The 17,325-nt window shown below is 39.6% G+C and overlaps 1 protein-coding gene and 9 non-coding genes across 12 annotated transcripts in view; 3 read left to right on the plus strand and 7 right to left on the minus strand.

Annotated features, from left to right (window-relative positions):
- The window catches only part of LOC133550332 (SH2 domain-containing protein 3C-like), a 108,997-nt gene extending 95,566 nt beyond the window's left edge, over positions 1–13,431 (plus strand). For 2 of the 3 annotated variants that reach the window (XM_061896412.1, XM_061896413.1), the window contains exons 9-11: positions 6,873–6,984; positions 8,475–8,681; positions 13,192–13,431. In XM_061896412.1, coding sequence (XP_061752396.1) covers positions 6,873–6,984; positions 8,475–8,681; positions 13,192–13,370 — 498 coding nt within the window. In that variant the 3' untranslated portion in view covers positions 13,371–13,431. The remainder of the gene's footprint in view (positions 1–6,872; positions 6,985–8,474; positions 8,682–13,191) is intronic. The other variant, XM_061896414.1, reaches the window with a different exon arrangement.
- Positions 144–216, plus strand: trnaa-agc (transfer RNA alanine (anticodon AGC)). Its single transcript has one exon. It is a non-coding gene; the product is annotated as a tRNA-Ala (tRNA).
- Positions 683–754, minus strand: trnae-cuc (transfer RNA glutamic acid (anticodon CUC)). The gene has a single exon. It is a non-coding gene; the product is annotated as a tRNA-Glu (tRNA).
- Positions 1,394–1,465, minus strand: trnae-cuc (transfer RNA glutamic acid (anticodon CUC)). The gene has a single exon. It is a non-coding gene; the product is annotated as a tRNA-Glu (tRNA).
- Positions 2,341–2,412, minus strand: trnae-cuc (transfer RNA glutamic acid (anticodon CUC)). Its single transcript has one exon. It is a non-coding gene; the product is annotated as a tRNA-Glu (tRNA).
- trnae-cuc (transfer RNA glutamic acid (anticodon CUC)) lies at positions 3,288–3,359 on the minus strand. Its single transcript has one exon. It is a non-coding gene; the product is annotated as a tRNA-Glu (tRNA).
- On the minus strand, positions 3,999–4,070 carry trnae-cuc (transfer RNA glutamic acid (anticodon CUC)). Its single transcript has one exon. It is a non-coding gene; the product is annotated as a tRNA-Glu (tRNA).
- trnal-cag (transfer RNA leucine (anticodon CAG)) lies at positions 9,528–9,610 on the minus strand. The gene has a single exon. It is a non-coding gene; the product is annotated as a tRNA-Leu (tRNA).
- Positions 10,887–10,969, plus strand: trnal-cag (transfer RNA leucine (anticodon CAG)). The gene has a single exon. It is a non-coding gene; the product is annotated as a tRNA-Leu (tRNA).
- On the minus strand, positions 11,975–12,057 carry trnal-cag (transfer RNA leucine (anticodon CAG)). The gene has a single exon. It is a non-coding gene; the product is annotated as a tRNA-Leu (tRNA).
- Positions 13,432–17,325: the final 3,894 nt, after the last annotated feature.

A 17,325-nucleotide genomic window follows, 5' to 3' on the forward strand; every position in this document is an offset into this window, starting at 1 on the left:
ACTCCACCTCTGAGAGGAAGAAGTTGCTCATACAGATATCCATCAAGTCCCTGGTGGTCTAGTGGTTGGGATTGGTCCCTCTTTTTGCTGTGTTCTGGGTCCGATTCCTGTTCAGGGAAAATAGGGAACAGGCTACCTTCACAGGGGAATTAGCTCAGATGGTAGAGCGCTCGCTTAGCATGTGAGAGGTAGCGGGATCGATGCCCGCATTCTCCACTGAAAGTTTTTAAGAGTTTGAGAGCCGACCCCATGTGTGCAGTCGTCCATCTTGTGGGACACGTGTGGACGTCAGTAAAGTCTGTATGACGGGCGTGGCCTTCAGGATACACACACTGTAGTATTACTTAAAACTACTGCAGTAACACTCTTACTAAAATATAAGACATTGACAAAACTACTGAAATAGTTCGAAGTCTGGACTTTTGCCGATTGACTGACGTTTGTGTGATTGTGTCTGATAGCAGCTAGCTTAGCTTGTCTTACAGGGGAATTAGCTGAAATGGTAGAGCGCTCTTAAGGGGACGGGCGATATGCGCATTAGTATAGTTAGGAGGAGATGCCTCATCTAGCGCAAAAAATTGTTTGGTTTAAACCAGGTTTCGCTGAGGTCAGCCATGTTTTTTTGGAACTCTTAAGTTCCTCACATTATTTACCACTCAGACATAGTTGCTAAAATGCTAAGTTCCCTGACCGGGAATCGAACCCGGGCCGCGGCGGTGAGAGCGCCGAATCCTAACCACTAGACCACCAGGGACTTGATAATAAATTATATGAGGCTCACGCTTCGAGTGTGACGGTCACCTGTTATATGACACTTCTTAGACAGTCCAGAGACCAGACTGAAGACATCCATCTCGCTAACTCTAACATGTTAAGCTAGCATGCTAACATTTAAGTTAATTTTAGCTACAGTAAAGTCATCAATCATGATATCAGATTGTTTCTTTCATGTACGACTCCACCTCTGAGAGGAAGAAGTTGCTCATACAGATATCCATCAAGTCCCTGGTGGTCTAGTGGTTGGGATTGGTCCCTCTTTTTGCTGTGTTCTGGGTCCGATTCCTGTTCAGGGAAAATAGGGAACAGGTTACCTTCACAGGGGAATTAGCTCAGATGGTAGAGCGCTCGCTTAGCATGTGAGAGGTAGCGGGATTGACGCCCGCATTCTCCAGTTAAACATTTTCAACTGGGAATAAAAAAAGGAGATTATCATATGAGAGAGTTAGCTCAAATGGTAGCATGCTAGGTAGCAAGGTTGACAACTGTGTTCTTCACATGAAAACACATTTTTACAATGTTGTTGTTGTCAGAATACAAAGTCAGCCATGTTTTTTAGGGACTCTGAAGTTCTCACATTATTCACCACTCCAGACATAGTTGCTAAAATGCCAAATTCCCTGACCGGGAATCGAACCCGGGCAGCGGCAGTGAGAGCGCCGAATCCTAGCCACTAGACCACCAGGGACTTGTTGTTATCATATATGAGGCACACCGTTTGAGTGTGACAGTCACCTGTTATATGACACTTCTTAGACAGTCCAGAGACCAGACCGAAGACTTCAGCCATCGATCTCGCTAACTCTCACATTTTTAGATAGCATGCTAACATTTACGCTAAATCCCGCTTAAGTCATCAATCATATCACATGTCATCCTTCATGTGAGAGGAAGAAGTTGCTCATACAGACATCCATCCAGTCCCTGGTGGTCTAGTGTTGAGAATTCTTCCCTCATATTGCTGTGTTCTGGGTCTGATTCCCGTCCAGGGAAGATATCATTTTGGCAACGCATAACCTTTACAGGGGAATTAGCTCAAGTGGTAGAGCGCTCGCTTAGCATGTGAGAGGTAGCGGGACCGATGCTCGCATTTTCCACTGAAAGTTTTTAAGAGTTTGAGAGCCGACCCCATGTGTGCAGTCGTCCGTCTTGTGGGACACGTGTGGACTTCAGTAAAGTCTGTATGACGGGCGTGGCCTTCAGGATACACACACTGTAGTATTACTTAAAACTACTGCAGTAACACTCTTACTAAAATATAAGACATTGACAAAACTACTGAAATAGTTCGAAGTCTGGACTTTTGCCGATTGACTGACGTTTGTGTGATTGTGTCTGATAGCAGCTAGCTTAGCTTGTCTTACAGGGGAATTAGCTCAAATGATAGAGCGCTCTTAAGGGGACGGGCGATATGCGCATTAGTATAGTTAGGAGGAGATGCCTCATCTAGCGCAAAAAATTGTTTGGTTTAAACCAGGTTTCGCTGAGGTCAGCCATGTTTTTTTGGAACTCTTAAGTTCCTCACATTATTTACCACTCAGACATAGTTGCTAAAATTCTAAGTTCCCTGACCGGGAATCGAACCCGGGCCGCGGCGGTGAGAGCGCCGAATCCTAACCACTAGACCACCAGGGACTTGATAACAGATTATATGAGGCTCACGCTTCGAGTGTGACAGTCACCTGTTATATGACACTTCTTAGACAGTCCAGAGACCAGACTGAAGACTTCAGCCATCGTTCTCGCTAACTCTCACATGTTTAGATAGCATGCTAACATTTACGCTAAATCCCGCTGAAGTCATCAATCATATCACATGTCATCCTTCATGTGAGAGGAAGAAGTTGCTCATACAGACATCCATTCAGTCCCTGGTGGTCTAGTGTTGAGAATTCTTCCCTCATATTGCTGTGTGCTGGGTCTGATTCCCGTCCAGGGAAGATAGCATTTTGGCAACGAATAACCTTTACAGGGGAATTAGCTCAAATGGTAGAGCGCTCGCTTAGCATGTGAGAGGTAGCGGGACCGATGCCCGCATTCTCCACTGAAAGTTTTTAAGAGTTTGAGAGTTGACCCCATGTGTGCAGTCGTCCATCTTGTGGGACACGTGTGGACGTCAGTAAAGTCTGTATGACGGGCGTGGCCTTCAGGATGCACACACTGTAGTATTACTTAAAAGTACTGCAGTAACACTCTTACTAAAATATAAGACATTGACAAAACTACTGAAATAGTCCGAAGTCTGGACTTTTGCCGATTGACTGACGTTTGTGTGATTGTGTCTGATAGCAGCTAGCTTAGCTTGTCTTACAGGGGAATTAGCTGAAATGGTAGAGCGCTCTTAAGGGGACGGGCGATATGCGCATTAGTATAGTTAGGAGGAGATGCCTCATCTAGCGCAAAAAATTGTTTGGTTTAAACCAGGTTTCGCTGAGGTCAGCCATGTTTTTTTGGAACTCTTAAGTTCCTCACATTATTCACCACTCAGACATAGTTGCTAACATGCTAAGTTCCCTGACCGGGAATCGAACCCGGGCCGCGGCGGTGAGAGCGCCGAATCCTAACCACTAGACCACCAGGGACTTGATAATAGATTATATGAGGCTCACGCTTCGAGTGTGACAGTCACCTGTTATATGACACTTCTTAGACAGTCCAGAGACCAGACTGAAGACATCCATCTCGCTAACTCTAACATGTTAAGCTAGCATGCTAACATTTAAGTTAATTTTAGCTACAGTAAAGTCATCAATCATGATATCAGATTGTTTCTTTCATGTACGACTCCACCTCTGAGAGGAAGAAGTTGCTCATACAGATATCCATCAAGTCCCTGGTGGTCTAGTGGTTGGGATTGGTCCCTCTTTTTGCTGTGTTCTGGGTCCGATTCCTGTTCAGGGAAAATAGGGAACAGGTTACCTTCACAGGGGAATTAGCTCAGATGGTAGAGCGCTCGCTTAGCATGTGAGAGGTAGCGGGATTGACGCCCGCATTCTCCAGTTAAACACTTTCAACTGAGAATAAAACAAGGAGATTATCATATGAGAGAGTTAGCTCAAATGGTAGCATGCTAGGTAGCAAGGTTGACAACTGTGTTCTTCACATGAAAACACATTTTTACAATGTTGTTGTTGTCAGAATACAAGGTCAGCCATGTTTTTTAGGGACTCTGAAGTTCTCACATTATTCACCACTCCAGACATAGTTGCTAAAATGCCAAGTTCCCTGACCGGGAATCGAACCCAGGCCGCGGCGGTGAGAGCGCCGAATCCTAACCACTAGACCACCAGGGACTTGTTTTTACTAAATATGAGGCTCACCCTTTGAGTGTGACAGTCACCTGTTATATGACACTTCTTAGACAGTCCAGAGACCAGACTGAAGACTTCAGCCATCGATCTCGCTAACTCTCACATGTTTAGATAGCATGCTAACCCTCCATCCATCCATCCATTTTCTACCGCTTATTCCCTTTCGGGGTCGCGGGGGGCGCTGGCGCAACATTTACGCTAAATCCTGCTTAAGTCATCAATCATATCACATGTCTTCCTTCATGTGAGAGGAAGAAGTTGCTCATACAGACATCCATCCAGTCCCTGGTGGTCTAGTGTTGAGAATTTTTCCCTCATATTGCTGTGTTCTGGGTCTGATTCCCGTCCAGGGAAAATAGTACTTTGGCAACACGGAACCTTTACAGGGGAATTAGCTCAAATGGTAGAGCGCTCGCTTAGCATGTAAGAGGTAGCGGGATCGATGCCCGCGTTCTCCAGTGGAACTTTTTAGAGTTTGAGATCCTCCCCTATGTGTGCAGTCGTCCATCTCTTGGGAAACGTGTGGACATCAGTAAAGTCTGTATGACGGGGACAGCTGGTAGTGGGCGTGGCCTTCAGGATACACACACTGTAGTATTACTTTAAAGTACTGCAGTAACACTCTTACTAAAATATAAGACGTTGACAAATGTACTGAAATAGTCCAAAGTCTGGACTTTTGCCGATTGACTTATGTTTGTGTGATTGTGTCTGATAGCAGCTAGCTTAGCTTGTCTAACAGGGGCATTAGCTCAAATATATATTCTTAACTGTCTATGCGACGTCAAGGCTTGGTTAGCCCAGAATTTTTTAATAATGAATGAGGGAAAAACGGAAATTTTAGTTTTTGGTCCGGCCCTCACTGACTTGGGACCATTGCAAAATGATGTGCGTCCCAAAGTCACCAGCCTTGGCGTCACTATACACGATTTTAAACTAGACAAACAAGTCAATGGCGTTTTAAAATCGTGTTTTTATCACCTTCGTATTTTAGTAAATGTTAAACCGTTTTTATCTTTTAACCTTTTTGAACAAGTCGTGCATGCTTTTGTTTCAAGTCGCCTGGACTACTGCAATGCACTTTATGCTGGCATTAGCCAAAAAGCTCTCCCCCAGTTACAGTTAGTCCAGAACGCGGCAGCACGACTTTTAACAGGCGCCAGGAAACGCCAGCATATAACCCCAAGTCTTCAGAGTTTGCACTGGCTCCCTGTTCATTTTAGAATTGATTTTAAAACATTGCTGTTTGTTTTTAAATCTTTACATGGAATGGCACCTCAATATATCTCGGACCTCATCCAAATTTACACTCCTGCACGTGCTCTGAGGTCCGATAGCCAGCTCCAGCTCGTGGTGCCCAAGACCAGACTTAAGACCAGGGGAGACAGGACAGGGCCTTCTCTGTGGTCGGCCCTGAGCCCTGGAACACTCTGCCGCTCCATGTTCAAACTGTTTCCACAGTGGAGTGTTTTAAGTTTATGGTGAAACCTAACTTTTATTCTTTGGCTTTTAACACTACGTGAGTTGCGTGGTCCTCTGTCCTCTGTTGTCCTCTGTGTTTTTTATACACTTTGATTTTTATTTTACTGTTTTAATTGATTTTACCCTTTAAAATAGTTTTTAATCATTTGTTTTTATATTGTTTTTATTGGTTTTATTTTTTGTTTTATTCATTCATTGGTGGAGCATAATATTGTTTTTAACATGGCTGTGCAGCACTTTGGAAACGTTATTGTTGTTTAAATGTGCTATATAAATAAAGTGGATTGGATTGGATTGAAATGGTAGAGCGCTCTTAAGGGCACGGGCAATATGCGCATTAGTATAGTTAGGAGGAGATGCCTCATCTAGCGCAAAAAAATCGTCTGGTTTAACACAGGTTTCGCTGAGGTCAGCCACGTTTTTTTGGAACTCTTAAGTTCCTCACATTATTCACCACTCAGATATAGTTGCTAAAATGCAAAGTTCCCTGGCCGGGAATCGAACCTTGGCCGCGGTGGTGAGAGCGCCGAATCCTAACCACTAGGCCACCAGGGACTTGATGAGGGACTGTATGACGCTCACCTTTTGAGTGTGACAGTCACCTGTAACATGACACTTCTTAGACAGTCCAGAGACCAGACTGAAGACTTCAGCCATCGATTTCGCTAACTCTAACATGTCAAGCTAGCATGCTAACATTTAAGTTAATTTTAGCTACAGTAAAGTCATCAATCATGATATCACAGATGTTTTTTTTCATGTACGACTCTGAGAGGAAGAAGTTGCTCATACAGACATCCACCAAGTCTCTGGTAGTCTAGTGGTTAGGATTGGTCCCTCTTTTTGCTGTGTTCTGGGTCTGATTCCCGTTTAGGGAAAATAGGGAACAGGGCACTTTACAGGGGAATTAGCTCAAATGGTAGAGCGCTCGCTTAGCATGTGAGAGGTAGCGGGATCGATGCCCGCATTCTCCAGTTAAACATTTTCAACCGGGAATAAAAAAAGGAGTTTAACATATGAGAGAGTTAGCTCAAATGGTAGCATGGTAGGTAGCAAGATTGACAACTGTGTTCTCCACATGAAAACACATTTTGACAATGTTGTTGTTGTCAAACTACAAGGTCAGCCATGTTTTTTAGGGACTCTGAAGTTCTCACATTATTCACCACTCAGACATAGTTGCTAAAATGCTAAATCCCCTCACCGGGCCTCAAACCTGGGCCGCAGCATTAAGGGTGCTGAATCTTAACCATAACTCCACCAGGGATTGGAAGTGGTCTTTGACTCTTGTCACCTGGCCAGGTGACGCGTCTGGAGCACACCTGGGCGACATTACGCCAGCGGCACACAGAGGGCGCCATTCTCTACCAGAAAACTCTGCGGCCCTTCATGATGAGGCTGAATGAAGGCAAAGGTATGATACACTATTATAGCAGTGATACCATGTTGTGATATCAGTTATTCTTATCGTTTCTTGTCTTAGAAGGATTAGTCACACTTGGAATGTAGCAAGATGTCGACTTTAATGATTATTCATGACTTGATGTACTGCATCATGATTAGGGATGGTACTGTTCACATTGAATCGATACGGTACCAATTCCAGGTGCCTAGGAGTCAATACTGGTACTCAAATGTACCAATTTTTGGAAAATATTTTGTTTCATTATTTATATATTTCCCGAATGACCACGCTTTTTACCTCTCTCTCTCTCTCTCTCTCTCTCTATCTCTCTCTCTCTCTCTCGCTCTCTCTTTCTCTCTCTCTCTCTCTCTGGATATCTCTTTCTCTCTCTCTCTCTCTCTGGATATATATATATATGTATGTATGTATGTGTATATACACACATATCTATGTATATATATATATATATATATATATATATATACCTATATATACAGTATGAATATGTATATTCATATATAAAAACAAAAAAATATATATACATATATATATATTATATATGTAGATATATACCTATATATATTAAACAAACATAACAATAACAAGTTTGTAATGGATCTCATTATCAAAACAACACAACAGATAGCAGAACTCTCAATGCGCACACATACAAAAAGTCCTGCTGGTGCATTCATAACATTCCCAGTCATTTTTAACATTTAAAAAATTTGGGGGATTTAAAACAATTTAAAAATTATGGATATGTTAAATATTTTAAATAATCTTGAACATTTTACACATTTGTCAAACATATTTAGGTATTTTCAAACATTTCCAAAATGTTGAAAATTTCAACGCACTTTTAACATTTAAAAAAAATATAATTTTTTAAAACATGTTTAACAATTTAAAACCATTTTTAATATTTTTCAAACATTTTTCAAATTTTTGGGGAAATATTTTAGCATTTTTAAACATTTTATAAATGTTAAACCTTTTAAAGCATTTTTAACATTTTAATGTATAAAATATGTAACATTTATAAAGGATTTTTCATATAAATTTTTTTTAGCATTTTTTAACATTTTAAACATTTCTAACATTTTAAAAAATGTTAAGCATTTTCAAACATTTTAAAAATGTTAAACATTTCAATGCATTTTTAACATTTTAAAATACTTTTTAAAAATACTTTTAAAATAATTGTTTAATATTTTTACTTTTTATAACTAATGTTAACATATTGCACATGTTTAACAAAACTTTTTTAAATATGTAAACTATTTTCATACACTTTAAAGATTTTAACATTTAAAATGTAAAAATTGTTGTGACCATTTACAAGGGCAATTTTGCAAGGGGAATTAGCTCAAACGGTAGAGTGCGTGCTTAGCATGCGAGAGGTAACGGGATCAATACCCGCATTCTCCATGACTTCTTTATTTTTGTGCGATTCCAACTGTCCTGACGCCTCTCCGCACGTCACGTCTGTGCCGCAGAAAGCTGTCCTCTGTCCAGCACCAGCTTCCCGCACGTCCTGCCCCTCCTTTACCTGCTGGAGAGAGGCGTGGCGCTGGGCGAGGGGGCGGAGCCTTGGGAGACGGCGGAGGACGGCGTGGACGTGGTCATGTTGCATCTCGAGGCGGCCAGGACCGTGGCACAACTAGGCGACGTCTACAGGTCCAACGCTGAGAGCAAACTGCAAGGTCAAAAGACACACAAACACACAAATATGTATTTTCTTAAATACGTGTCTCAAAACCCATGAATTTTAGGTTTACACTAATAAAATGAGCAAAATGTTAGCATTAAACATTAGCATGCTAACGTAAGCGTGTTACAATGAAATAGTTAGCACACTTGCAAGAAAGAGACATGTCTCAAACCCCATTAATTTGAGGTTTGTACGAGTACATTAGCAAAAATATTTGCATAAAACGTTAGCATGCTAATTTAAGCTTTTATAATGGGAACTGTTAGCATACTTTAAAGAAAGAGATATGTCTCAAAACCCCTAAATTTTAGGTTCATTCAATTAAAATAGAAAAAATGTTTGCATAAAACATTAGCATGCTAACGTTAGCATGTTATAATGGGAATAGTTAGCATACTTGCAAGAAAAAGATACGTCTCAAAACCCATGAATTTAAGGTTCATACGAGTAAAATAGCAAAAGTGTTTGCATAAAACGTTAGCATGCTAACGTTAACATGTTATAATGGGAACAGTTAGCATACTTTTAAGAAAGAGCTGCGTCTCAAAACCCATTAATTTCATCTTTCAGTCATAAAAATGAGCTAAAAAGCTAGCGTAAAACATAAGCACGCTATGCCATGAATTTTACGTTCAAATATTTACAATTAGCTAAAATGCTAGCATAAAACAGTAATGTTAGCATGATAACAGAGGAAATGTTTATCATATTATAGATGAATGAATGAATGAATCTTTTTCTTCTCGGTGCAGAAAATCCAAAATGTTCATGTCAGAATTGGGATTCGAATTAATTAGTAATTTTCTTCTCATAGTTAGGATTAATCAAAAAGCACTTTTGTCAGAAGTGGGATTCGAACCCACGCCTACAGAGTAGACTACGACCTGAACGTAGCGCCTTAGACCGCTCGGCCATCCTGACAGTCACAGGAACTTACATGGCCTCACATGCTAATGGCAGAATGGCTCTGTACATATATGTAGTATTTGTTATCACATATTACTATTTTATGACTGAATATATAATTTTGATTGAAGCTAAAAAGCTTGCATAAAACATAAGCATGCTAACTTTAGCTTGTTGTAATGGGAAAAGTTAGTATACCTGTCAAATGGAGACATGTCTCAAAAACCATGAATTTTAGCTTTCAATCATCAAAATGAGCTAAAATGCTAGCATACAACATTAGCACGCTAATGTTGGCATGATCATTTAAAACATGTTAGCATACCTCTAAGATAGCACTAAGTATTAAATGCCATGAATTTTAGGTTCAAATACTTACAATTAGCTAAAATGCTAGCATAAAACAATAACATGCTAACTAATGTTAGCATGGTGAAATAGGAAAAGTTGGCACACTTCTGACAATGCCATGTATCGAAGGCCAAGATTTTTAGGTTTATACAAATACAATTATCAAAAAATATTAGCATCAAAATGGTAAAATAAGATAAGTTTAGCATGTTAGCATGCAACAGCTGGATGCTAATTTTAGCATGAAAACAGGATAAGTTCATGTCATAGATAAAATGAATTAGAGGTTTTTTTTATCACAGTGAGGAAAATCCAAAATGTTCTTGTCAGAGGTGGCGTTCGAACCAACGCCTACAGAGTAATCTACCACCTGAACGTAGCTCCTTAGAACGCACGGCCATCCTGACATCCATCAGCCCTGACACGCCCACACATGCTAATGGTTTAATGGCATCAACAATAAAGTTACTATATGTTGTCAAAACGACTGTTTTATAATTCAATATATCATTTTGATTGAAGCTAAAAGCTTGCATTAAATGCTAACATGCTAATGCTAGCTTGTTATATTAAGAACAGTTAGTATAATTTAAGACAGAGACATGTCCTAACCAAAGAAGTTTTGGTTTAAGTGATAAAAAATAATCTTAGATGCTAGCGTAAAATGGTAGCATTTTAATGTTAGCATAATAACAGAGGAAATGTTTTTCGTGTTATAAATGAATGAATAAATGTATCATTTTCTTCCCAATCAGTAAATCATACTTACTGTTCTCAATATAACAAGCTAGCATTAGCATGTTAGCATTTAATGCAAGCTTTTAGCGTCAATGAAAATTATATATTGAATTATAAAATAGTTGTTTTGACAACATATAGCAACTTTATTGTTGAAGCCATTAAACAATTAGCATGTGTGGGCGTGTCAGGGCTGATGTCTGTCAGGATGGCTGAGCGGTCTAAGGTGCTACGTTCAGGTCGTAGTCTACTCTGTAGGCGTGGGTTCGAATCCCACTTCTGACAACAAAACTTTTTGATTTTCCTCACTGTGAGAAGAAAATTACTAATTCATTTTATCTATGTAGACGGTAGCGCTTTGGACCACTCGGCCATCCTGACAGCCATAGGGTCGGACACACCCACACATGCTAATGGTTTAATGGCTTCATGTACAAAGTTTGTGTTTGTTGTCAAAAACTACTGTTTTACAATTGAATATATAATTTTGACTGAAGCTAAAAAGCTTGCGTAAAACATTATCATGCTAATGTTAGCCTGTTATATTGAGAACAGTTAGCATGCTTAGGAAATGGAGACATGTCCAAACCAAATAAATGGTGGTTTTAATGGTCAAATTGAGCTTAAATGCTTGTATAAAACGTTAACATGCTAACATAGGAAAAGTTAATCATCGCATAGAAAGTTAGTTAAATTAGTTAGTTAAAATCCCTGATTGTTAGGTTTCAACATTCAGTGAGCATAAAACATTAGCATGCTAAAATACAAGAAGTTATACTTCTAAGATTGCGCCAAGTATCAAAATCTCTGATTGTTTGGTTTAAAAATACAAAATGAGCTAAAAAGATTAAAAAAAAAAAAACGGTACCATGCTAACATTAGCTTGTTAGAATTTTAGCTTTCAATCAAAACATTTGCAAAAATGCTAGCATAAGAAAAATAGCACCCTAAAGTTAGCATGATGATATTCCATCCTATAGATAGAATGCTGATGTTAAGATATAAAAAATCAGTGATTGTTAGGTTTAAACGTACAAAATGAGCTAAAATGTTAGGATAAAACAGTAGCATGCTAACATTAGCTTGTTAGTATGCTTGCAAAATGGAGACGTGTCCAAACCAAATAAGTGTTGGTTTAAATAATAAAATTGATCTTAGATGAAAGCATTAAAATGTTAGCATACTATAGTTATAATGCTAATGTTAGCAGTATAACAGGAAAAAGTTCATGTCATAAATAAAATGAATTAGTAATTTTCTTCTCACAGTGAGGAAAATCCAAAATGTTCTTGTCAGAAATGGGATTTGAACCCACGCCTACAGAGTAGACTACAACCTGAACTTAGCGCCTTAGACCGCTCGGCCATCCTGACATCCGTAAGGACCCAGATGGCCCACACATTCTAATCGTTTTATGGCTTCAACGAAAAAGTTGCCATAGGTTGTCAAACATTTCTTTTTTATAATTTGATATATCATTTTGATTGAAGCTAAAAGCTTGCATTAAATGCAAACATGCTCATGCTAGCTTGTTATATTGAGAACAGTTAGTATAATTTAAGACAGAGACATGTCCTAACCAAATAAGTTTTGGTTTAAGTGAAAAAAATGATCTTAGATGCTAGCATAAAACGTTAGCATGTTAATGTTAGCTTAATAACAGAGGAAATGTTTTTCACATTATAAATGAATGAATAAATGAATCATTTTCTTCTCAGTGCAGTAAATCCACAATGTTCATGTCAGAAGAGGGATTCGAACCCACGCCTACAAAGTAAACTACGGCCTAAATGTATGCTAATTGATTAATGGCTTCATGGACTAACCTGGTATTTGTTATCGAAAACTACTGTATAATTGAATATATAATTTTGATTGAGACTAAAAAGCTTGCATAGAACGTTAGCATGCTAACGTTAGCTTGTTATAATGGGAACAGTTAGTATACCTGTAAAATGGAGACATGTCTCAAAACCCATGAATTTTAAGTTTCAATCATCAAAATCAGCTAAAATGTTAGCATAAAACATAAGCAGGCTAATGTTAGCATAATAATAAAAAACACTTTAGCATATTTCTAAGATAGCACCCAGTATCAAATGCCATGAATTTTAGGTTCAAATAATTACAATTAGCTAAAATGCTAGCATAAAACAATAACCTGCTAACTAATGTTATCATGGTGACAGGAAAAGTTGGCATACTTCTGAAAATGCCATGTATCAAAAGCCAAGGCTTTTAGGTTTATACAAATAAAATCATCAAAAAATATCAACATTAAAATGTTAACATGCTAAAGTAGGAGAATTTAACATACTTCTAAGGTGGCACCAAGTCTCAAAATAAAACATTATCATGCTGACATTAGCTTGTTGTATTGACAACAGTTAGAAAACTTGCAAAACCTAACAATTTTTGGTTTAAATGATAAAAAATGATCTTAGAGGCTAGCATAAAATGTCAGCATGCTAATGTTAGCGTCCAAAACACGGGCGTTGCTGTGGCAGGTTTCCAGGAGCAGGACGACATCTTGGAAGTGTTCCAGACCGACTTCCAGATGAGGCTACTGTGGGGGAGCAGGGGCGCCGTGGAGAGCCAGGCGCCGCGCTACGCCAAATTCCAGCAGGTGCTGACGGCTTTGTCCAACAGGCTGGAGCCGCCCGCGCCCCAGGCCACAAAAACCTGACTTGGGACTCCCGCCAAGACATCAATACGCCGTTTTTAGAAGGTCCCCATAAGGTCTGTTCCCATGACTCGAGTGTGTAACGTGTCAAACATGCAATATGCCGTTTTTGAGACGGTCCCCACAAGGTCCGTTCCGATGACTCGAGTGTGTGAAGTGTCAAACATGCAATATGCCGTTTTTGAGACGGTCCCCACAAGGTCCGTTCCGATGACTCGAGTGTGTGAAGTGTCAAACATGCAATATGCCGGTTTTTAGACGGTCCCCACAAGGTCTGTTCCCATGACTCAAGTTTGTGAAGTGTTGAATATGCAATAAGCCTTTTTTTAGACGGTCCCCACAAGGTTTGTTCCCATGACTCAAGTTTGTGAAGTGTTGAATATGCAATAAGCCTTTTTTTAGACGGTCCCCACAAGGTCTGTTCCCGTGACTCGAGTGTGTGAATTGTCAAACATGCAATATGCCGTTTTTTAGACGGTCCCCACAAGGTCTGTTCCTGTGACTCGTGTGTAAAGTGTCAAACATGCAATATGCCGCTTTTTAGACGGTCCCCACAAGGTCTGTTCCCATGACTCGAGTGTGTGAAGTGTCAAACATGCAATATGCTTTTTTTTAGACGGTCCCCACTAGGTCTGTTCCTGTGACTCGTGTGTGAAGTGTCAAACATGCAATATGCCGTTTTTTAGACGGTCCCCACAAGGTCTGTTCCCATGACTCGAGTGTGTGACGTGTCAAACATGCAATATGCCTTTTTTTAGGCGGTCCCTACAAGGTCCGTTTTGATGACTCGAGTGTGTAAAGTGTCAAACATGCGATATGCCGTTTTTTTAGACGGTCCCCACAAGGTCTGTTCCCGTGACTCGAGTGTGTGAAGTGTCAAACATGCAATATGCCGTTTTTTAGACGGTCCCCACAAGGTCCGTTCCCATGACTCGAGTGTGTGAAGTGTCAAACATGCAATATGCTGTTTTTTAGACGGTCCCCACAAGGTCTGTTCCTGTGACTCGTGTGTAAAGTGTCAAACATGCAATATGCCGCTTTTTAGACGGTCCCCACAAGGTCTGATTCCATTACTCGAGTGTGTGAAGTGTCAAACATGCAATATGCTTTTTTTTAGACGGTCCCCACTAGGTCTGTTCCTGTGACTCGTGTGTAAAGTGTCAAACATGCAATATGCCGTTTTTTAGACGGTCCCCACAAGGTCTGTTCCCATGACTCGAGTGTGTGAAGTGTCAAACATGCAATATGCTGTTTTTTAGACGGTCCCCACAAGGTCTGTTCCTGTGACTCGTGTGTAAAGTGTCAAACATGCAATATGCCGTTTTTTAGACGGTCCCCACAAGCTCCGTACCCCCAGAAGGTGTGTGAAGTGTCCAACATGGGTACTCACAAGAAACTGTTTGTTCTCTGGGATCCAGAGTGGGGTTGTGGTCCTCGGCGGTCATGTGACGTCCGGAGAACGTTGCAGACCGCACGTTCTAGCGCAGAACATTGTTGATGTTTGTTGATGTTGTGAAGGCTGGACCTCCACGACACGCCAACAATATCGCATTATTCCTGAAACATAAACCTACATTACATTAGCATGTGATAATGGGAACAGTTAGCATACTTGCAAGAAAGAGATATGTCTGAAAACTCATGAATTTTAGGTTTATATAAATAAATTAGCAAAAATGTTTGCATAAAACATTAGCATGCTAACATTTGTGTGTTATTTCAGGAACAGTTAACATACTTGCAAGAAGGAGTCTCCATAGAAATTTTGATGGGCCTGCTATCTGTGCGTTGAACCTCTGGCCCCGAGGTTGATTGACACTCAAAAGCTATCATAAAACGTTAGCGTGTTACAGTAGGTACAGTTAGTATACTTGCAAGACGAAGATATTTCCCAAAACCCATCAGTTTTAGGTTAACACATATATAATTAGCAACATGTTAGCATCAAATGTGAGCACGCTAACATTAGCCTGTTATAATAGGAACAGTTAGCATATTTGCAAGAAAGAGATATGTCTCAAAACCCATGAATTTTAGCTTTATACAAATAAATTAGCAATTTTTTTAGCATAAAACATTAGCATGTTAATGTTAGCGTTTTATAATAGGTACAATTAGCATACTTGCAAGAAGGAGTCAGCAGAAATGTTGATGGGCCTGCTATCTGTGCTGTGAGCCCCTGGCCCCCAGGTTGATTGATGCTAAACAGCTAGCATACAACGTTAGCGTGTTATAATATGTACGGTTAGCATACTTGCAAGATTTGTCTCAAAACCCATGAATTTTAGGTTTGCACAAATAAATTAGCAAAAATGTTTGCATAAAACATTAGCATGCTAAGGTTAGCGTGTTATAAAAGGAACAGTTAGCATACTTTCAAGATTTGTCTCAAAACCCATGAATTTTAGGTTTACACAAATAAATTAGCAAAAATGTTTGCATAAAACATTATCATGCTAAGGTTAGCGTGTTATAATAGGAACAGTTAGCATACTTTCAAGGAGTCTGTAGAAATGTAAACAAAAGGTTTATGTTTGAATCCCAAAGTAAACGTAAACACTGGTCTTTTTTATTTTTTTCTCAATTATTTAACAAACAAAACAAGTTTAATAACATTTTATTAAGGGAATAAAAGTGTCTTTTTTTAGACATTTGTGTCATTTTAACATCATTATGTGATTTTCATGGACTGATGACTTGTCAAAGGAATAAAAACACATTAACACAAACTTATGTCCTGTCTTTATTAGACAATACTGGGAATGTTTTATTGTGAAATTAAAAAGTCCCTTTGGCGCGTTGATTACATTACCAATGATTTTTAACATTTTCAAACATTTAAAAATGTTTGAAGATGTTAAAAATGTTGGACGCATCAAACATCATAAAGATGTTAAACATTTTACAGCATTTTTAACATTTTAAACACTTCAAAGCATTTTTAACATTTAAACATTTCAAACATTTTAACATTTTTCAAAGGGAGCTTTTTTGATGGGCAATTAAAAAGGACTTTAGTATATGAGAAAGTTAGCTCAAATGGTAGCAGGCTAGCTTAAAATGTGAAAGTTAGTGAGATGGATGGCCGGATTTTTCCGTCTGGTCTCTTGACCGTCTAAGAAGTGTCATGTAATACTGAACATCTGTTATTTATTTATTTGTAATATCATAGTTGTTAGCTACATAATGATAGCAGCTAGCAGTCCAAAACACTTTACAGAGGAATTAGCTTGAATGGTAGCATGCTAGCTTAGCTAGGTAGCAAGATTGACAAATGAAAACATGTTCTGGGTCTGTTTTGTCAAACTACAAGGTCAGTCTTGTTTTTTAGGAACTCTTAAGTTCCTCACATTATTCACCACTCCAGACATCGTTGCTAAAAAACCAAATTCCCAGAACGGGAATCGGACCTGGACCGCAGCGGAGAGAGCACCGAATCCTAACCACTAAACCACCAGGGACTTGTAGAGAGACTGTATGAGGCTCACACTTTGAATGTGACAGTCACCTGTTACATGACACTTCTTAGACAGTCCAGAGACTGAAGACTTCAGCACTCGATCTCGCTAACTCTCATATGTTAAGAGTGACTCTCATATGTCACACGTCTTCCGTCATGTGAGAGGAAGAAGTTGCTCATACAGAAATCCATCAAGTCCCTGGTGGTCTCGTGGTTAGGATTGGTCCCTCATATTGCCGTGTTCTGGGTCCGATTCCCATCTAGGGAAAATAGGATTTTGGTATCATAGACCCTTTACAGGGGAATTAGCTCAAATGGTAGAGCGCTCGCTTAGCATGTGAGAGGTAGCGGGATCGATGCCCGCATTCTCCATTGGAACTTTTTAGAGTTTGAGAGCCGACCCCATGTGTGCAGTCGTCCATCTTGTGGGACACGTGTGGACGTCAGTAAAGTCTGTATGACGAGGACAGCTGGAAGTGGGCGTGGCCTTCAGGATAC

This window comes from Nerophis ophidion, linkage group LG01 (genome assembly GCF_033978795.1).
Source record: "Nerophis ophidion isolate RoL-2023_Sa linkage group LG01, RoL_Noph_v1.0, whole genome shotgun sequence".
Lineage (NCBI taxonomy): Eukaryota > Metazoa > Chordata > Actinopteri > Syngnathiformes > Syngnathidae > Nerophis > Nerophis ophidion.